The 20,844-nt window shown below is 39.2% G+C and overlaps 1 protein-coding gene across 5 annotated transcripts in view; it reads right to left on the minus strand.

Annotated features, from left to right (window-relative positions):
* Positions 1–912: 912 nt before the first annotated feature.
* The window catches only part of nckap5l (NCK-associated protein 5-like), a 607,033-nt gene continuing 587,101 nt past the window's right edge, over positions 913–20,844 (minus strand). For all 5 annotated transcript variants that reach the window (XM_072262144.1, XM_072262143.1, XM_072262141.1 and 2 more), the window contains one exon: positions 913–2,376. In XM_072262144.1, the coding sequence (XP_072118245.1) occupies positions 2,104–2,376 (273 nt within the window). In that variant the 3' untranslated portion in view covers positions 913–2,103. The remainder of the gene's footprint in view (positions 2,377–20,844) is intronic.

Raw genomic sequence — 20,844 nt, forward strand, 5'->3', positions numbered from 1 at the left:
CGAGAACGAGAAAGAAAGTAAGACGCAGATGCGGGAAAGCAAGCGCGTTAACTGTAGGAAGAGACGAGAAAAGGGAAGGGGGTGAAGATTAAAGTAACAGTCAGGCAGAACGGCTTATGTAAAATACAAGCTGCAGAAGTCTATAAACACAATCGGAAGCTCAGTGATATTACATGCACAAGTAATTTGACGAGTTTATGTGCGTAAATCTGCATTTCCTCTTTCCCAATATATTCCCGAGTTTTCTGGAAGTAACGGAGCCGAATGTTACATCTATCGGCAGTACGTGTTCGCGAGGCTTCGAGCTTCTAAACCTAGTTGTAAAACCAACACAGTACTGCGGAATTCTGCAATTACATGAACCGGCTCTGTGACTTCGGTTCATTCTGACGCGGAACTCAATTGACAAAGCTGCAATTACGGTCTTTAAACAGTTAATCCTAATAAGCCTGGAAAAGCGCTGCTTATCAGAATGCTGGGTGATCACCTGTACGCTTGAAAGCTTTTCCATTTGTCCCTTTCTACGGCGATCACGGCTCACTGGTCATATCCCTGCTTTGAATAAAAGTGCATTTACAATTTTGTGGACAGCGCGCAGCTAGTCTCATTATTAACTAACGCAGGTACGGTGCATGCATTACCCTGCAAGAGGGGCGCCGTCGATTCCTTGCGGGGTTAGGTGAGTCCGCCAGTCACCGAGAGGCGAGTGCGCGCACACAGAGCGGAGAGGAGTCTGCAATTCGCGTAACCATCTCAAGCGCCAAAGGAAAACGCCTTTGAGTTTTTATGTGTGTTAACTGGCCATCGCAAAACAACAAAAGCGATCAAGGCTCGGGAAATGGTTCTGAAAGTTTTCTGTTGGCACGTCCAGAATTAAAAGATAACAAGGCGACGTTTGCAACACACGACAGATTTAAAATCTGAAAACAAACGCATCGAGTTTATTTTGTTTTAACAAAGTTCGTACATGAAAAATATGACATTAATTTCTAATAATGAACATCTAGATTGCACCAGGAATTCAAGTAACACTGTTGGGAACGTTGCGGAATGTTTGCACTTGGAACATTTTTGAATCAGCCGTTTTGATTGAGTGTAGAATCAGAACATATCAAATATACTACTTTACAATTCGATGTACAAAAGTAGGTATAAATATCTCACATCTAGAAAAAAATACGCGCTATTTGAAATTTCACATGTTCTCCAAATATATGAAGGGAGGACTGGTGGAAATCAAAGGGAAATTGATGAGTTGAATCAGCACCGCCAAGTCTCTGCTGGAAAAGGGGTTTCTATTTTTAAAAAAAACTTTATCAACTCCAGTAGGGATGTACGGCGAAGTTGTTAAAAAAAAGTAAAGTGAAAACTGATTATTATTGATAGTCTGGCTCGTAGCTGAAGATGTGTTCATCACATTACACGAGAGTTTAAAGAACAACTACAGTATTTTACAGATATCCCTGACATTTTTTTTACCGGACAAAACCCCGCTAAGGATACACGGCCATCCATTTTCTTATAAATGTTACAAGTCACCTGAGTTAAAATATACGTCATCTGAACTGGGGCCGTCAATTTCCTAGGCACAAAAATCTGAGTTGTAGATAGTTTTTGCTTCCCTCCTAATAGCGGGAGTGCGTTTTAAAAATCCCATTTCCTTGAATGTGTGCCCATTTGTGGAACTGGTATTCAGCACAGGATCTGACCCAAGCAAAAAGCGAACAAAAAAAACAAATGCAGACAAAAATGATATTTTAACCTGTGATCTCCAACTTCCCAGCGAAAGGGTGTTAGTCCAGGCAGGATTGCACCATGTTTTAGTATGTATTGCTTTATTGTCTACAAATATATTTCTCAATTTACAAGAAAAGAAATTCAGTATTTATACAGTGCAAAATAGGTTTCCTTTAAATTTAATTCACGTCATAGGAATTGCAGCGATTACCAGTTTTAATACAGTGTTCTCTGACAAGAAGTGCAATCTGCTGTGGGAAGAGCAGAATTCGTTACTCGGTCTTAATTTTACTGTGACACAGTTTCAAAATTGTCCCAACTGTCTTTATCTTGCATTATTATTCTTTTTGGTTCTTTGTTGTCGCTCTACACTTCGTTAGAAGCTCGACTCGCACAGGATGAGGAACTGTCATACAAAGAATCGCTCAGCGATCGCGAGTTGTCCACACCGGTCTTTCCGGAGGAACTCGGCGAGACTTGCTCGAGTTTCCCTGCGCTTTCCTTGTCAGTCTCGGGCTTTGATAAATATTTCTTCTCCTCTATTCTGCGCAAATTGATCCTGTTGAATTTGTCCATCGAGACGTTCGGCGGAGTGGGCAACTTGGAGACTGACCCTTCACTTCTCACTTGTTTGATTTTCTGCAAATAAATCGAAATGGATTAGATTACGGTCTGAGAGAATATTTGGTCAGAAATGGATCGAGGAGTGGGGACCGATGGTTTCCGGTAGCATTGTGTTGTCCTTCTAGTGGCCTTAATTTATCATAATGCAGGCACAGAGGATTCCTGCTTTCAATTCTCCCAGTTCTGGGAATAGGCCATTGCCTGGGGGAAGCACATTCTGTGCCGTTTTTCTGAATACATATTTCGTTTCCAGTTGCATCATCAACAAATTTGCTTTCCTCTTTTTCCCTGGCAGTCAGTCTGAGTCTGACCATCATGATGGGAACAGAAACCATTTCAATAAGAATTCCTAGGCAATCAATTTTCAATAAAACCCAGCAAGTTTTAGGATAGAACTTAAACAGCTGTTCACTTTTATGATGAGGGGCTCTTCATTTAATTTTACTGGCAAATAATGATCTCCCCGACTTATTAAAAGAGATTTACTCCTTTGTTAAACACACAACGCTTCAGAACAACACACACAAAATGCGCCAGGAGCTCAGCAGGTCAGGCAGCATCCATGGAAATGAATAAACAGTCGACGTTTTAAGCCAAGACCGTTCTTCAACACCAATGGTTCAAATTGCATGTCTGGTCCAAATGGAGACTGGATTATTTCAACCATTTTAACCACCCTGGTTAAATAATCCTATTGTGTTTATTGCCCTGATTTTCTCCTGTCACAACCATCAGAATCAGGTTAATTATCACCGGCATGTGTCGGGAAATTAGTTAACTTTGTGGCAGCAGTACGATGCAATGCATAATATAGAAAGAAAAATAATAAGTAAATCATTTGCAGTAAGGTTATATATGTATATAAGTTACATTAAATATAGTGCAGAACAGAAATAATAATTAAAAAATGAGGTAGTATTCATGGATTCGATGTCCATTTAGAAATCGGATGGCAGAGGGGAAGAAACTGTTTCTGAATCGCTGAGTGTGTGGCTTCAGGCTTCTGTATCTTCTTCCTGATGGCAACAATGAGAAGAGGACGTGTCCTTGGTGATGGAGGTCTTTAATAATGTACACCATCTTTCTGAGACACCACTCCTTGAAGGCATCTTGCACACTTTGGAGGCTAGTACCCAAGATGGAGCAGAATAATTTTACGACATTCTGCAGTTTCTTTCAGTCCTGTTCAGTAGCCACCCCCAAACCATCTTTAAATATCTATCAAATACTTTTAAAACATGGGACCTTCAAATCTGCCTCATATTTTAATATGATCATGGCTAATCTACACTGGGCTCAGCTCCTCTGCAAGAAGCTGCAGAGAGTTGAGGACACAGCTCAACACAGCACAAAACCCCAGCCTCCCCTTCATGAGATCTCCTTTCACTTCTTGGTGCCTCCAAAAAGATGTCAAAGAATCCACCTGTCTCCTCTCCACTCCCTTTGGGCAGAAGATGCAAAAGCTTGAAAGCCAAACCATTAGGTTCAAGGACAGCTTCTATCCCACTGTCCTGACTCTTGTATGATACGATACACTCTTGCCATCACAATTAACCTCACCATGGCTTTGCCTCCTCCCCCCCCATTGTCTACCTGCACTGCACTTGTTGCGTAAATCTGACACTTTGTCATATTCTGTCATTGCTTTTCCCTTGTTCTACCTCAAAGGACTGAGTTGATGAAATGATCTGTGTGAATGACACTGTACACATGGTGATAATAAACCAATTTACTAATAAAGTTACCCATTTAATTCCATGTCATTTTCTGTTCCTTGATTTATCAGATCCACCTTCATTTTATCATCATCATCAGGTGCCATACCCAGTTTGAGCTTTGACTGCCATGGCCCACACACTCCTGTTTTGGGTCAAGTGGATCAATTCATTGGTATTCATTTCCAGTTCTTTGGCTGCTGTCTCCATCATCATTTGTCTTTGTCTTCCTCTTGCTTTCTTCCCTTCAATCTTTCCCATAGTTAACGTACATTCTAACCCCTCTTTCCTGATCACATGTCCAATGAAGTTATGTTGCCTTTTCATGATCTCATACATTATTTCTCTTTTTGTGTTTGCTCTGTTCATGACATCCTTGTTAGATATTCGTTTTGTCCATGATATTCTTTGCATCCTCCTCAGAAACCACATCTCTGCTGCTTCAATTTGTTTCCTCATCTTACTCGATATTGTCCAACATTCTGAGCCATATAACATAACTGGATAAATGTAACATTTCAGTACTCTGAGGTGGGTTGTCATGCCTAGTTTAGTATTGGTCAGTATACTCTTCATTCTCGTAAAGGTGTCATCAAGAGAGGTGTTAAACAAGGATGTGTTTTCTCCCCTGATTTATTTAATGTGTACAGTGAAACAATATTACAAAAAATAAGAGACATCTTGGGAATCAAAGTTGGCGCTGAAAACATCAATAGTTTCAGATATGCAGATGACACTGTGTTAATTGCAAGTATGGAGGAAGAACTACAACACTTAATTGATAGAGTTGTTGAAGAAAGTGCAAAAATGGGTCTATCTATCAATTGCAAAAAGACAGAATGTATGATGATATCCAAAAGGAAGGAGAATCCTATCTGCAGGCTGAGAATAAATGGGGAAGACATAAAACAAGTACAGAACTTTTGCTACTTAGGAAGTTGGGTGACATCAGATGGGAGGTGTGACATGGACATCAAAAGAAGAATAGGGATGGAAAAAGACACCTTTATGAGAATGAAGAGTATACTGACCAATACTAAACTAGGTATGACAACCCGCCTCAGAGTACTGAAATGTTACCTTCATTTTATACACTTGTAATAATCTGGCCTCAGGGCAGAGAGATCTAAAGATCCACGAGAAGAAATTTCTTGGTTTATCAGTTTTAAATCCTGACCCTTCGCTTTACAGCTTGCCCCCTTGTTTCAGACTCCTCCGTTAATCAAACCATCTCAACCTCTAACCAGCTTCTTAAGAGTGCCATCTCATTCTTCAAAACTCCATCACATAACCTTCCAAACTCTTTTAATTTATCATTTAAAGCAGTGATTCAAAACCTTTTTTATGCCATGGACCCCTACCATTAAGTGAAGGGTCCATGGACCCTAGATTGGGAAGCCCTGATTTAAAGTAAAAGGAAGAAATAATGAGCAACACTCATAAAATACTGGAGGACTCAGCAGGTTAGGTGCCATTTAATGCCCTGTAGATGCATTCTGCTGATCAGGAATAATGCCCCACAGCAGGGGTTCCCAACCGTCTTCATGCCATGGACCCTTACTATTAACCAGGGGTTTGAAGACCCCAGGTTTGGAACCCCCGCCCTAGGTTTTGCAGAGAAACACCAGTGGTTTCTGCCCATGTAAACGGTCAATCGTTCAGGGCTGTTGCTGAGTTGTTTACTCCTGATCACCCTAGTGGGTTTTTTATAAAAGCATTTCTACCCTGGTCTCCCCATGAAATCCAGCAGTGGATGGCAGGTTTCTGAACGAAAAAACCTGCCCACTGGACCTCGACCAAGTTAGAAATGTTCGGGTTCAGCAACCTATGAACAGTAACTCAACCACAAGCAAAAGGAAATCTTGCAGGTGCTGGAAATCCGAGGAACACACGCAAAGTGCTGCAGGAGCTCAGCAGGCCAGGCAGCATCCATGGAAAAGAGTAGAGTTGACATTTTGGGCTGCAACCCTTCAGCACTACCTCAATACTTTTTTAAATCTCTTTTTGCACTACTTATTCAATTCAACCTTTAAAATGTGTGTGTATATCTGTAAATGTGCATAACTGTAATTCACAGTTTTTATTATGTATTGCAGTGCACTGCTGCTGCATAACAACACAACATATGCCAGTGATATTAAATCTGACTCTGATTTTGGTTCCTTTCAATGCAGAGCCAACTGTTGTAAAACCAAAGGATAACTTTCAAGTATATTATGTTTTAATGGAATTTAATTATATGATTTTATTTGTTTCTGGTGTTTTCCTTCTTTTACATTTTAACATGTAAAATGTTAATACCAAGTCATTTTTTAACAGTTTTTGCACATTTCTGTGCAAAATATTTATCAACTTCAAATGAAAACAAAATACAGGAAATGAGTATTCAAGAAGTCACAGGTCATCTGTGGAAAGAGAAAGTCAATGTTTCCATCCTGAAACATCAACTCTTCCTCTAGGCAGGAGTTCTCAGCCTGGGGCCCACAGTGCCCTTGCTTAAAGGTATTGGTCCATGGGATAAAAAAGTTTGGGACCTCCGCTCTAGACGCTCTCTGAACTGCTCAGTGTTTCCAACATTTTCTCTTTTACTTCAGCATCAACTCTTCATATAGACCAGGGTTCCCAATCTTTTTATGCCATGGACTCTTACTATTAACCGGGGGGGGGGGGAGGGGGGTGTCCAGAGGCCCATAAACACTCGCTGCCTGAACTGCTCAGTAAGGCCTTGTTGATTAAGTTTGATTCAGGAAGTTCTTAACAGGCAAGCCTTTGAAAGTAATTGAGGTTTTGTGAGTGTTTAAGTGGCAAGTGCAGGCATCATGCCTCTCCCAAAAATTCCAGGCAAAATATTCTTTGTTTTAATTAATTTATTGATCAGAGCAATGATGATACTTTGACTTTGGCAATCAAAGTGCTCTTATAACTGCAGTTTGAAGTCAGGCACGATCTGACAGAAACCAATGTTGCAGTCATCAGATTTAATCTATTGAATCACAATAAAAATATATAAATAGGCAGTCTTAGTGCAAGATAAAAATTTGTAGCCTCCAACAATTAGTTAAAAATATTTTCTATGTTAAGACTATAGATGAAAAAACCACAAAATCGATGTTAAACTCCATAATTATTAACTGAAACAAATGTTGGAACCTCACATTTTCAAGTGAATTCTAGATTTACTCTTCAATTATACAGAATTATGATGGTATCACACAAAACAGAAACAAGTCCTTCAGCCTACCATGAGCAAGTACCAGTTGATAGTCAGTCAGTTTAGCAGTATTTGGTCAAGAGCCTATTATGCTGAAACAATTCAGATGTTCAACTACAAGTTTCTTACATGATATGGGTTTACCTGTCCTCACCACCTTCTTGGACAGTGCACTCCAGAGGTGAAAAAATATTTCGTCAGAACTCAACCAAACTTATTACCCTCACCTTAACCTGCGCTCTCCAGTTGTGGATGCTTCTGTCAGGAGAATAAGTTATTCCAACTGAAAGCTGTATATATTTGACCAACTCACAGATTCATTATTAGACATTTCAGCAGCGACAGGTTGCATTTTAACTTTTTTCTGAATCACTTGAACAGGTCACCTGATTAATGGGACGAAGGTGCCAAATGCAAGCTGTCTTTTTGTGGTTCCATACTCTACAATTCCATGCAATAATTTAACAAAAAATTGTAAAGGACTGTGTAAGAAAAATATTGTTCAATTTACTGCCTATTGATTTTGTGTTACAAAAACATTTATGCTCAAAACTGACAAGATGTTGCAGTAATTTTATGTATTACACTGTACTGCTGCTAGAAAATAAAATAATTCATGTCATGTGAGCGATGATAAACCTGATTCCAATATGGGTCTCTGTTGTGGACTGAGAGGGGGAAGGGGGCACAGAAAAGAGCATCCTGGTTGGGAAAAGGGGAAGGGAGAGGGGAGGGAGCAGAAAGCACCAGAGGGATATTCTGTAATGATAAATAACCCTGCTGTTTGGAATCAAATGACCTTGTCTGGTGTCTCAAGGCTGGGGGTGTCTACACACTCACCACTCTCCAACCTTGGCATTCTTCTCTGCCACCTGCCCCCACACTCTTCCCAAGGCACTCCACCCTCACTGTATATAAATAGACTTTTGCACAGAGAATCAGAATCAGGTTTAATATCACCAGCAGGACTTCCATTGCCACAGCTAATTAGTTGAAGATGAATTGGGCAGCAGAGTGGTATAATTACCACCTGATAGCCACCGTGACCTGAGTTTAAAGTCAACTTCGGGTACTGTTTGTGTGCCCTTTGCACATTGTCCCCGTAACTGGAGAGGTTTCCTCTGAGTAGTATTGTTCCCTTTCACATATCAAAGACATGACAGCTTGTTATGATGAGTAATACGCATTAAATGCTGGAGGAACTCAGCAAGTCAGGCAGCGTCTATGGAGGGAAATAAACAGTCAAAATCCTTCATCACTACTCGGCCCAAAACATCGACTGTTTATTTCCTTCCACAGATGTGAGTTCCTCCAGCATTCTGTGTGTGTGTTGTTCTGGATTTCCAGCATCTCAGGTTGATATGAAGTTTTGCCCACTGTAGTGTGTTGGTGAGACACAGAATATGGGAGAAGTTGAGTGCAAACTGGAGGGAAGTGGTATGACTGTAAGTAGGTTGATGTGAACTTGATGGCCCAATGAGTCCTTTTCTGTGTTGTTTTATTCTTTCAGTCTGATTTTGCAGGTTCCTAATGAAAAAAGTCTCTCTGTGGGGGAGCCCTTTATAGGGTATGCAGTCTAATGGTTTGGAAGTTTCTAATGGGCACTTTCAATATTATTGGTGGGGCCCTGGATATCAATAACACCGTTTTCCTTTACGTATTAAGTGGCATTTGCTTCAAGAACTCTAGGGAGCTCAGTGAATATAGAAGAACTAGATGGCTTCATGAAACTAGAATCATATTTTTCAAGATTTTGTGCATTCACAGAACCATATAAAGAGACAAAGGGAGCGTCAATGATTAAAAATAACCTTCATAAATTGCCGTGATGTGATATTTTTAAAAAGTCACAAGACAATGACCAAAATCAAAGTGTGCATTTTGATCGATTTAATTCGTGAACTAAACCAGTTCTGGCACACAATTTTAGGACCACAATCTTTTTCATTTCAACTATTTACTTCTACAGGCATTGTGTTCCACAAAGAGCGACAGAAGAATGTGTGGTTGCTGTGCATATGGGTCTGCAGAAGCAATAATTGCATAGAACAAACAAGAAAGGCAGCTTAGGTCAAAGATATTGGGCAGAGCCATAATAAGACAATCTTAAAAGAATTAATATTTTATTTTATTTTTATTTGGAGATACAGTGTGGACCAGGCCCGCCCAGCCCAACGAGCTGCAAGGCCCAGCAGCCCCCTATTTAACCCTAGCCTGATCACAGGATAATTTTAAATGAAAAATTAACCTACTAACCAGTACATCTTTGGACTGTGGGATGAAACCCATGCTCTCCCGGGAGGAATGTACAAACCTTTTTATGGAGAATGCCGGAACTGAACTCTGAGGTCCGACGCCCAGAGCTGTAATAGATCACACTAACCGCCACAGTACATTGGCACCCTCGTAGAGTTATAAGAACACATGAAAGTAACTAATACTTCACACCAAGTGAGATATAACAGATGTTCATGTTTGGATACAGGGTAAAGATCAGAATTTTTGATATTAAACACCAATAAAATATAATTTTTCATCCTGTATTATTTTTATATTACTGATGACAGGACATGAGAAGCAGAATTTACAATTAATGGACGTATATATGAGAGAGGTGAACAACTACTAGATGATTGATCGATAGGAAATGAAAACAAGGATACACGGAAAATTAAGAGCCGTTATCATTTGATTTCCATCATGCGTTTAATTTTAGTTAGATTCCTACCTTGTTACAGTCATTACTAAAGAAACGATGCTTGGTTAACAGATTGGTAATACTGCAGAAAGTAAAAGTAATCTCACAGGAATGATATCATGCTTCTCTGGCGGCATAATCATCCCTTCATTGAGAAACTAATAAAAGCAAAGTCTGTGTTACAGCTTACCTTCAAGGTCACACTATATAAGATTAATGAAAAAGCAACGAATTGGTGATAAAAAAATATACATTTTATAACCTTGAAGATTGCAGGAAGTAAAATTAAGATAATACTGTATCCTTAGATTGACAATCCTAGAAGAAAACACTGGAGTAAGATCCCATCTAATGAGTCGAAGTTTCAATATAAATGAGTGCACAATAAAACAGAGAAAGAATCCTAGGTAAATAGCAGATCAGAAGCAATGGAATACTTCACAAGGGCATTGCCATATTAAACTAGCTAAGCAGGAAGACAAAAATACGTTCCATCAAAGGGAGAGGCAAGGAAAAGAGCTATGCAAAACCTTTGAACAAAGGAGCAAAATTCCAATGCCATATTTAAATCATCATTAGATTTTTTTTTGAAGTGTTGTAGTACTGTTTGTCATGACAGATCCAAGATTGTTCACCAAAAAACAACAGATGTTCAGTGATCCAATATTCCAGAACTTCAAAATTTTGGGGCAAATTTTCTGAGGGTTTTTGTTCATTCTGAAGGATTTATCACAGTTTCTGTTGGAATAGTTGGATGTAACTGAATCTGAATCAGAATCAGCTTTCATAACACCAGCATACATTGTAAAATTTGTTGTTTTGTGGCAGCAGTAGATTGCAATAAGAAATGACAATAAGAAGAGTGTATAAAGTAAATTAAATAGTGTGAAAAGGAAGAGGAAAATAATGAGGTAGTGTTCATTGGTTCACTTTCTATTCCGAAAACTGATGTTGGAGGGGAAGAAGCTGTTCCTGAGACGTTGAGTTTGTGAGTAACGGGGGGACAGTCTCTACCATGAATGTTGAAAGAAGAAATGTCAAGAAAGCATCAGCCAAAAACAACACAAAACTTTTACAGAGAACTTAACTGAGTAACTAAAAAGAACAGTGAAAAAGGCAATGGTCACATCCTTTCAATAATTTGCATTTAGTAACACTAATTGGGCTAATGGCCATTTTAAACAGAAATAAAGTCAACGTGGGGTGCTATAGGCAAAATGTGGTGTCTGAGACAAGAAGTGAAACTTTCACAAATGGAAGCATAGTAATCTAACTGAACCTGGATTTAATACCCGAGTGAAGCTGGAGGATAGAAATCAGAAACCTTTCAAATATGTTACTGGCACTGAAAGTAAACAAAAAATCTACGGATACTGGAAATCTGAATTAAAAGCAAAAGTATGCTGCAAACACGAAACAGCTCAGGAAGCATCACTGGGGAAAAAAAATGGAGTTAGTCCACCTATTATTCTTCTTTACTTTGATTCTTTTCCCACTCAATCGCACGGGGGATAATTTAGAGAAGTAATTACCCTACCATAAATGATTGACAGGTTGTAGAAAATGGGGTGCCCGGGGAAAACCTCATGTCCCAACAAGAATGTATAAAGTTGCCAAGGATAATCTCTGAGTTTAGGATTTAATTCAGCTTGCTGAAACTGTCAAGCCGACATATTAATGGAATGAACTGGTATTTAAATAGTTGGAAATGGAGGAGGATGTCTTCGGAAAGAAATGATGTACACTGATCCAATGGTTTTATTTATCAGCTGTGATTAACTATCACCATCAATTGGTAATTTAGCTAAGGATAAAAAGCTTATTTAATACTTCACTACTGTTGCATAAATTAGATTAAAAATTAAAAATTGCTATTATAGATCAAAAGTATATTATTATTGCAGTAGATACTAATGGCATTTGTTTAATAGAGCTTTGCCCATGTGTTCAAATTGTCAATAATGCTTCATATTTTAATGTATCAATATCACTCAGCCACATTCAGTAAATTAATGGTATTTCACCATGAACCACTCACCCAGGAAGTTGGCAAAATGAATGATGCATAACTACATTGATTTTGATTCCTGATTTGTTTTGGAGATTTACTCTGATTGACCGTATCTTACTGCAAAAGAATTTCATTGCCAAATTCATGTGAGAGACTTTACTCTGTTAGGGAACGGAAGTGAAGACACATTCCCCAGCATAAGGTTAATCTTTTTATTAATTTATTATGTGATCACAGGGAGCCGTTGTCTCATGACTCCATCAACGTCAGATTAAACCTTAAATTTATATAGTAAATTTTGGGCAACAGCCAACAGCTAAGCATACTTGGTCAGAGATTTCAAAAAACACTTGATAGATATCAGCCAGTTTACCAATGTTCCCGCGCGATACACAAAATTCAAAATGCATGTCTGCAGTTAGTTCCTCTACTTGCTACTTACTAGACAATCTCAGGAAAATGTTAACAATACCTCATTGCTGGCATGATCTATGTCCAGTTATTGTTAGTTCACACAAGCAAGGCAGCGACTGCCTCTTATCTTGCCACCCACATGACCCAAGGCTTGAGCAATGTCTAGCTGGTCAAGCTTGACCGCAACACTTAACTCAAAATTTCATCTTAATTTTATAAAATTTTCTTCCACAAGGTTCTTACACTCAGAATTTTTTCCAAGTATGATTTCAAAGCAATCTCAATATCTACTAAAAATAATCTGATTAAATAAATGGACATTTTATGGAATTCAGTTATTTGGTGAATTCCATATCTTCAGTGAATATGCAATTTATCTAATGAATCTAACCTGATTATATACAAAATTTGCATTTATCTGCCACATAGACAACTAAAATAGTGGAAGACATACTAGTGCACTGACAGAAATTATATTGATGTCATCCTGTACAATGATGTGAAACGCAAGAAGGGCAGGTTGAGGAGTGAGGGGACAAGCTGATCAATTTCATATTGATAACAGCATATCTATGGTATCAGCAGAGGTGAAAGGCTCTTGTCAGATGAGAAAAAGAGTGTATAAAATATAAATGCAGTCAGTAATACTTCACATGTCTTAAAGCTCAAGTGTACAGAACAAAGAAGAGAAGAAAAGATTAATTACAGTTTACTGCTCTTTGGTTACAAACTGACTAGCAAATAGGAAACAAAAAGGCAGGAGATTGGGGCTGAGAGGAAAATTGGATCAGTCATAATGAAATGGTGGAACTGACTTGATGGGCCAAATGGCCTAATTCTATTCCTATATTTATGGTCTTATGGTCTTAATAGTAAACAGGATTTTTTTCTCAACAATAACATTTCTACAATGGAATGTATAAAGAATAAAGATTAAAAAAAAGAAAACAGGTCACACAAAAATATGCAGCATATTTAATTTTATATATCATTCTAGAAGAAATAATATTCTCAAATTAATTTATACTGTATTAGAATAGATATTTATTTGAACTGTGATAGAAATTACTATTTCAGGAGTGAAAATGCATGAAGTGTTGTACCTCAGCAGTGGGAAAGTCTACACCTTATCTGCACACGTACCAATTGAATTATTATTTCTGAATTTATGGGGACCTTTAGAACCTTAAATATCTAAAAGCAAGGATTGCTGATGTTTGCTTTTAGAAATTTGATTCTAGAGAGAGGTTAATTTCCCTTGATGCTAAAGCATTTTACTTCAGTCACACATTTCCTCTATAACACTAAGCCTGGATCCAGTGTAAAGAGTCTTGGCTAATTTCTGCCCCTAATTTTTCAATTTTTTTATATACTTACTTCCCTCGGTCCTATCACTATGACAATCATCCATGTGTAATGAAGGTGTAATGAAGGTGTAATGAAGGTGCAATGAAAGTAAGTTCAGCTTTGCCACATTCTACACAGACTCAAGAAAACTGTAATAATGTAGAGTATTACTACCACTGTAAATAATGATGTATTACATTACTACCACTGTATATAAGTTTACACAAATAGAGTAATCCATAATATAAATGATATCTTTGAAAAAAAAACAGAGCAACGGTATAATGGAAATATAGCCACATTTTCTGCACACAGTAATTCCACAAAATCAGGAGGTGTTGACCTGTGGCAATGTGCTATCCCAGAGAATGAAAGAATGTGAATTAATCTGTGGCTCCTGTAACTAACCTGTCAGTTTACCTAACAAATCAGAAGCGAAGATAAGTTACACAAAAATCAAAACATTGCAAGGAGCAGCAAAGATGTAGAAGTAATCTTAATGATTGGTCATGAGAAACTAATCAGAAATGAAAGGATAAAATGTAAGCTTTATGTTTAAATAAATTTAAGTTTAAAAAAAACCCTCTCCCTTCTTCCTCTATTCCACACTCACACTCTAACCTCTTCTCATCCGCCTATCATCTCCCCCTGGGTCCCCTCCTCCTTCCCTGTCTCCTATGGTCCACTATCCTCATATCAGATTCCTTCCTCTCCAGCCCTTTACCTTTCCCACCCACTTGGCTTCACCTATCAAAGTTCAAAGTACATATTAAAATCACGGTATGTATACTCTATATAGCATTCAGAACTGAAGTTCACAACACCAGGCATCTGAAAGCTGTTTCTAGCTATCCTTCTTCCTTTCCCCACCTCCTTTTTATTCGGCTTCTTCCCCCTTCTTTTCCAGTCCTGAAGAAGGGCATCAGCCCGAAACATCGACTTCCATGGATGCTGCCTGATCTGCTGAGTTCTTCCAGCATTTTATGTATATTGCTTAATGAATTCATGTTTTAAAAATGACACGATGTAAGAAATTAAAAATACATATAAATTAATTTATAAAGTTTTAATATAAGGCTATCTTTTGTATCCTTGGGTACTTTCCTTTAACTTGACTATCTCACCACTGAAGCATGCTATCCAAAGCATAGGGATCAACCTAGCATCTTTATCTGGAACTGTTATATTCTGCAGTTAAAATATGTGCTGTGTGCATTTTTACCACAAAACAACAGCAAAATTTAGATTATTCAGATGATGCAAAGCACCTCTTCAGCCAACATTATCAACTTGATAGCTTCTTAGTGTTATTTAAAGAAAAGTTAGAAGAAAAATTTCAAAAACTCATCAGATAAAGCAGATATTGAATGCTTCTTTTCTGAAGTAGATTTGCTGACCGCTGTAGACCGCAAAAAACAAAAGTTGGCTTCAAATGCAACAAAGAGCATTAATAAAAAAAACTCTGACTTCAGTTTTACTGGGAAAAGTCAAATGACAGTTTCGTATCTTCAAGAAATATACACACCATATTGAGTGATGAACTTGAGTGTGTTTTTTATTACTTTTAAATAAATGTACTCATCCTTCAATGCAGCATATCTAAGCTGGAAGCCATGTATTTGGGATGAAATGCACTGTTTATGTCTTTGAGAGGAAATAGATGAATGTTTCTGAGAAGGTGAGGTAGAAATATCTATTAGTTCAGAATATTGAGTTCAACTCATAGTTTTTAAAAACAAACTTTCTCAGTCCACATCCTCCATTGCCATCATTTGGAGTCCAGTCTTAATACCTGAAGATTCTGACTTTTTTCTCATTGCTGTCATCATGTTTCTAACCTCACCCTTTATCTTATTCTTCACAATAATTGTGCAACATCAGCAAAGCAAAAGAGATGGTCATTGACTTCAGGAAGGGAGACAGGGGTCGGTGTGGATGAGAGATTGTCACTGACTTCAGGAAATGAGACAGGAGTTGCTTTGCATGAGAGATGGTCATTGACTTCAGCAAGGGACAGGTGGGTGAGTGTGCATGAGATGGTCATTGACTTCAGGAAGAGAGACGGGGTTGCTGTACATGCTCCTGTTTATGATACTGGCCCTAAGTTTGCAAACTTCTGGGTTCCCAGGAGTGAACATCGCCAACAGCCTCTCCTGATCCAACCACAGATGCATCATGGCCAAGAAAGCTAATCAGCACCTTTATTTCCTCAGGAGGCTAAAGAAATTTGGCATGTCCTCCTTGACCCTCACCAACTTTTATCTACGCACCAAAGAAAGCATCCCGTCCCAATGAGCACAGGTTTAGTATGGCAACTGTTCTGCCCATGACTGCAGTTAACTACAGCATTGTGAACACAGCTCAACACATCACATCACAGAAACCAGCCTCCCCTCCATAGCCTCTAACTACACTTCAAGCTGCCTTGGTAAAGCAACCAATATAATCCAAAAACACACCCACCCTGAACATTTCCCCCCCATCTTCCTCCATTTGCAGAATATATAAAAGCCTGAAAGCATGTCCCCCCAGGCTCAAGGCCAGCTTCCATTCCACTGTTGTAATGCTACTCAACTGTCCACTAGTACAACAAGATGGACTCTTGACCTCACAATCTACTTCATTCTGAGCTTGCCAGCATTGTCATTGTGTACAGCACTGCACTCTCTCTGAAACTATGACACTTCGCTCTCTAACCTCTTATTTTTACTTTATACTTTATTGTCGCCAAACAGTTCATACTAGAACGTACAATCATCACAGCGATATTTGATTCTGCACTTCGTGCTCCCTGGAATACAAATCGATAGTAAATATTAAAAATTTAAATTATAAATCATAAATAGAAAATAGAAACACTGGCATTTCTTTATCCAAATATTTCGTGATTAATATTAATCCCCAGCTGGGTGTGCATTAACAACCATCTCCAGCAACTACATTCCTTCACTTTTTTAGATGCCAAAACTTAGCTCGTAAGATGGTGGCACGCTTGGATGCAGCAGGCTCTCCACATCCAACCAAAGGCGTTATTCTCTTTCGTAAATGTCTTTTTTTATGATCGCAAGACACTGCTGGACATTAAGTACTGCAGGTCTATCATATCAGTGAACTTCTCATTCGTGGAGGAGCCAGAGGAACTGGACTTGGTATGGAATGTGTTGCTCTCTGCTACAGACAAGCATGAGAGTTGGTGTGCAGTCTAGCAGTGAGTGATTGTCTTGGTTATTTTTCTTGTGATCCTGTTGGAGGTTGGTGATATGCAAAGCTGCATGTCCAGTTCACTGGTTCACTGGTGGGATGAGCCTCGGTCGCAACAAGGACTAGGCTTTATAGCCATCGCAGCTGCTCAGGAGAGAGGTGTCAGCATGGGTGCCCAGAGGCAGCGTGCCGCAGTGGCATCAGTGCTGCCCTCCAGTGCTCGCCCAGGGGAAGGCAAGCTGGACTGTGTTTATTTGCAGACTGCTGTGGGATTGCTCTTGCTGACAAATGACTCAGGGATGAGGACTATATTATATTTATTATGGTGACTGATGCCTTATATGTGTTTTGTGTGACTATTGGTACTCTGCTTTTCCATGGATATTTGAATATAATTGATTGACATGTAAACTTGAACCTGACTTTGAGGTGGTTCCTTAAGGTTGCTGTAGCCAGGGGAGGTAGTGGGGATAAGTTAAAAACTGCTCTGGCTTGTGTGTTATATAGACAGTTAGGATGAAACATCCATGGTTGATCCTGACCAACGTTGGGCTTCAAATGATCTTGAGATATTAAACACTGAAATTAAATAAATAGCTATCACTTTTGAAGGATCGCTTTCAAAATATTAACATCAGAAATTGTGCCTCTGTGTTGGTGCCCTCACCTGATTCTCCATTTCCCTGTCATTAATTAACAAAGTTAACGAGAAAGAAGGAAAAAGAATCACACTCCACAACTCAGCTACATTCCTCCCTCTCTGTTTAGTGAGTCAATGCCGAGGTAATATATGTTTATTTTAATGTGCTTTTTGTGGGTCATCCATTCAGATGACAGCCTTATTACTTATTCAATAGTAAAACAGTTTGGCATTGTGCTCTGATCGCAAAGCTCCTGATCGCTTAAAGATGCCACTTAGCTTTATTTTTCCAGAGTGGGTGCACAATATACCAAGTGACATTGCAATATGCTTAATGAACTGCAAAACATTTATATTATAATCTGAAATATTTCTGATATTTTCCATTCCCATTCAAACAGCTGTGAAAAATGTAGTCAGAAGATTGTTAAAGATGATTGTTGAATATGTCATAGCAAATAACAAAGTCATCTTTAATTGACATTGTGGGATAAATCCAGGAGCCATAGCTATTTTCAGAATCTGCTTCATAATCTTTTCATTTGCTGTGTCTAATAATGAGAATCTTTTGTTCAGCCTGATGGTTACCATTGCCTCTTCAGAGCCAAGGTTGTCTTTCAAAGCCTCTGTGCAAATGTTTCAAACAATCTCTATTAAGCATCTGTTAAAGAATGGAAAAAATAGAGAGAGGAAGCCAATCTAAGCTTTGTGCTGTCGGAAAATGTCTCAATGATAAATGGAGGTCGGCTTAGGCCTCCAGGACTGTGATGTGTGCCAGAAGAGTTGATATCAGTCGTTCAGACTTCTGTGAAAGGTTATTAGAGAGACGCAAACAAACATAGGAGTACAAACTGCATAAAACTGATGCTATTATAGAATGCCCTAAACTAAACTCAAACTGCTGGTCATTTTTCTCACTAGTCTATGGGTGCTATATTTAAAAAATTGCATTACTATAGCAACTTGGGAAATTAGGTTTTGAAATTCCACTACTTTCACTGGATGTTATAATTCAGAGTTCAGAGCTTATTTTTTTAAACTGGGTCAGTTCTTAGACTGAATCTTGATGGCACTGGTGAATTGTCTACTGTTTATTTGCATCAACAGAAGGAGCTAAATGAAATTGCAAAGGCATCATGTTCTAAACTACAAAATAATGAAGTGGTCTTCTCATTAAAATATCCTTAAATTCAGAACTCACAATGCAAAAAACACTGCCTTGAAGATTCTCCCGGTAGCTGGAAGAGCTTTCCTCCCTAAGGCAATGACACCCACTCCTTCAAGTCTGCTTTCACTAGTTATCTCCTCAGAAACTAATGCTTGGATGCCCCTGTCTTCTCCAAAATTCTTAAATGTTTTGAAGCCTCCTGAATTTGTGCCCATCTTATTTGAACTCTGGTGCAAATCTCCTGAGAAAGGACCTACTAGAGTGTGACAGGCCTGTGTGCTTGTGACTAAAATAATCCACCACTCATCCTGTTCGGCTCACAGTTAACCTCACTATCCTCCTCTCCAACCTGGCCCAGTTGGGAGGAAACATTCTTAGCCAATTCTAATATCCTTTACAAGGTCACAGCTGGAGAATTAGCACTAGTGGTTTCTCCCAAGGATCTCAAGCCTAGTGCTGCCTTAGTTCTTACTTGCATACTGACACCAAACAACAAAGTTATTAAAAAAATGTTGTTAAATCCCTGACAACATCCATCCGTAACTCATCACACCCACATCAAATTCTCAGTATCCATCATGGAATGAACAGAGATATCCTCCAAATGAATCCCAGAGAAAGCAAAGCTTATGTTTTTTATTACTCAACCCCATTGCAAATGGTGTTCCACAATCATCAAATCTATCCCACTCCAATACAAACAACTGAAATTGAACTAAACTCATTAGAATCTCGGTGTTATACTTCACTCAGAGTGAGCTGCAGATGGCTTGTGCATCATTGTGAAAATCTATCCAAAATTTCCTGCAATTCAAAGCAAGACAAATTCAGTCAAACTCATTATCACCCAGTTAGTTAACTCTTGATCAGGGGAATGTGATGGAAACCCTCCTAACAAGCAGCACAAAATCATCTATAATTTGCTCACATGCTCAGAATGAGTTTTGTTTGAATCACTACTCTTGATGTCTTTGTTGCCTTGGTTCAAAGTAAGATGGGAGAGCTGAATTCCAAGAATGTTTTGTGACAGGCCTCACTCTGAGCAGAGTGTGGTGTGACAGGTCTCACTATACACAGAGTGTGGTGTGACAGATCACAATATGCACAGACTGTGGTGTGACAGGTCTCACCGTACACAGAGTGTGGTGTGAGAGATCTCACTAAACACAGAGGGTGCTGTGAGAGATCTCACTATACACAGAGTGTGGTGTGACAGATCTCACTGTGAACAGAGTGTGGTGTGACAGGTCTCACTATACACAGAGTGTGGTGTGACAGGTCTCACTAAACACAGAGTGTGGTGTGACGGGTCTCACTATACACAGAGTGTGGTGTGACAGATCTCATTATACACAGAGTGTGGTGTGACAGATCACAATATGCACAGACTGTGGTGTGACAGGTCTCACCGTACACAGAGTGTGGTGTGACAGATCTCACTAAGCACAGAGGGTGGTGTGACAGGTCTCACTATACACAGAGTGTGGTGTGACAGGTCTCACTATACACAGAGCGTGGTGTGAGAGATCTCACTAAACACAGAGGGTGGTGTGAGAGATCTCACTATACACAGAGTCTGGTGTGACAGATCTCACTGTGAACAGAGTGTGGTGTAACAGATCTCACTATACACAGTGTGGTGTGACAGATTTCACTATACACAGAATGTGGTGTGACAGATCTCAGTATACACAGAGTGCGGTGTGACAGGTCTCACTATACACAGAGTGTGGTGCGACAGATCTCTATACACAGAGTGTGGTGTGACAGATCTCATTATACACAGAGTGTGGTGTGACAGATCACAATATGCACAGACTGTGGTGTGACAGGTCTCACCGTACATAGAGTGTGGTGTGACAGATCTCACTAAACACAGAGTGTGGTGTGAGAGATCTCACTATACACAGAGTGTGGTGTGACAGGTCTCACCGTACATAGAGTGTGGTGTGAGAGATCTCACTAAACACAGAGGGTGGTGTGAGAGATCTCACTATACACAGAGTGTGGTGTGAAAGATCTCACTGTGAACAGAGCGTGGTGTGACAGGTCTCACTATACACAGAGTGTGGTATGAC

The sequence above is a fragment of the Mobula birostris genome, chromosome 6 (assembly GCF_030028105.1).
Source record: "Mobula birostris isolate sMobBir1 chromosome 6, sMobBir1.hap1, whole genome shotgun sequence".
In the NCBI taxonomy this organism is placed as follows: Eukaryota; Metazoa; Chordata; class Chondrichthyes; order Myliobatiformes; family Myliobatidae; genus Mobula; species Mobula birostris.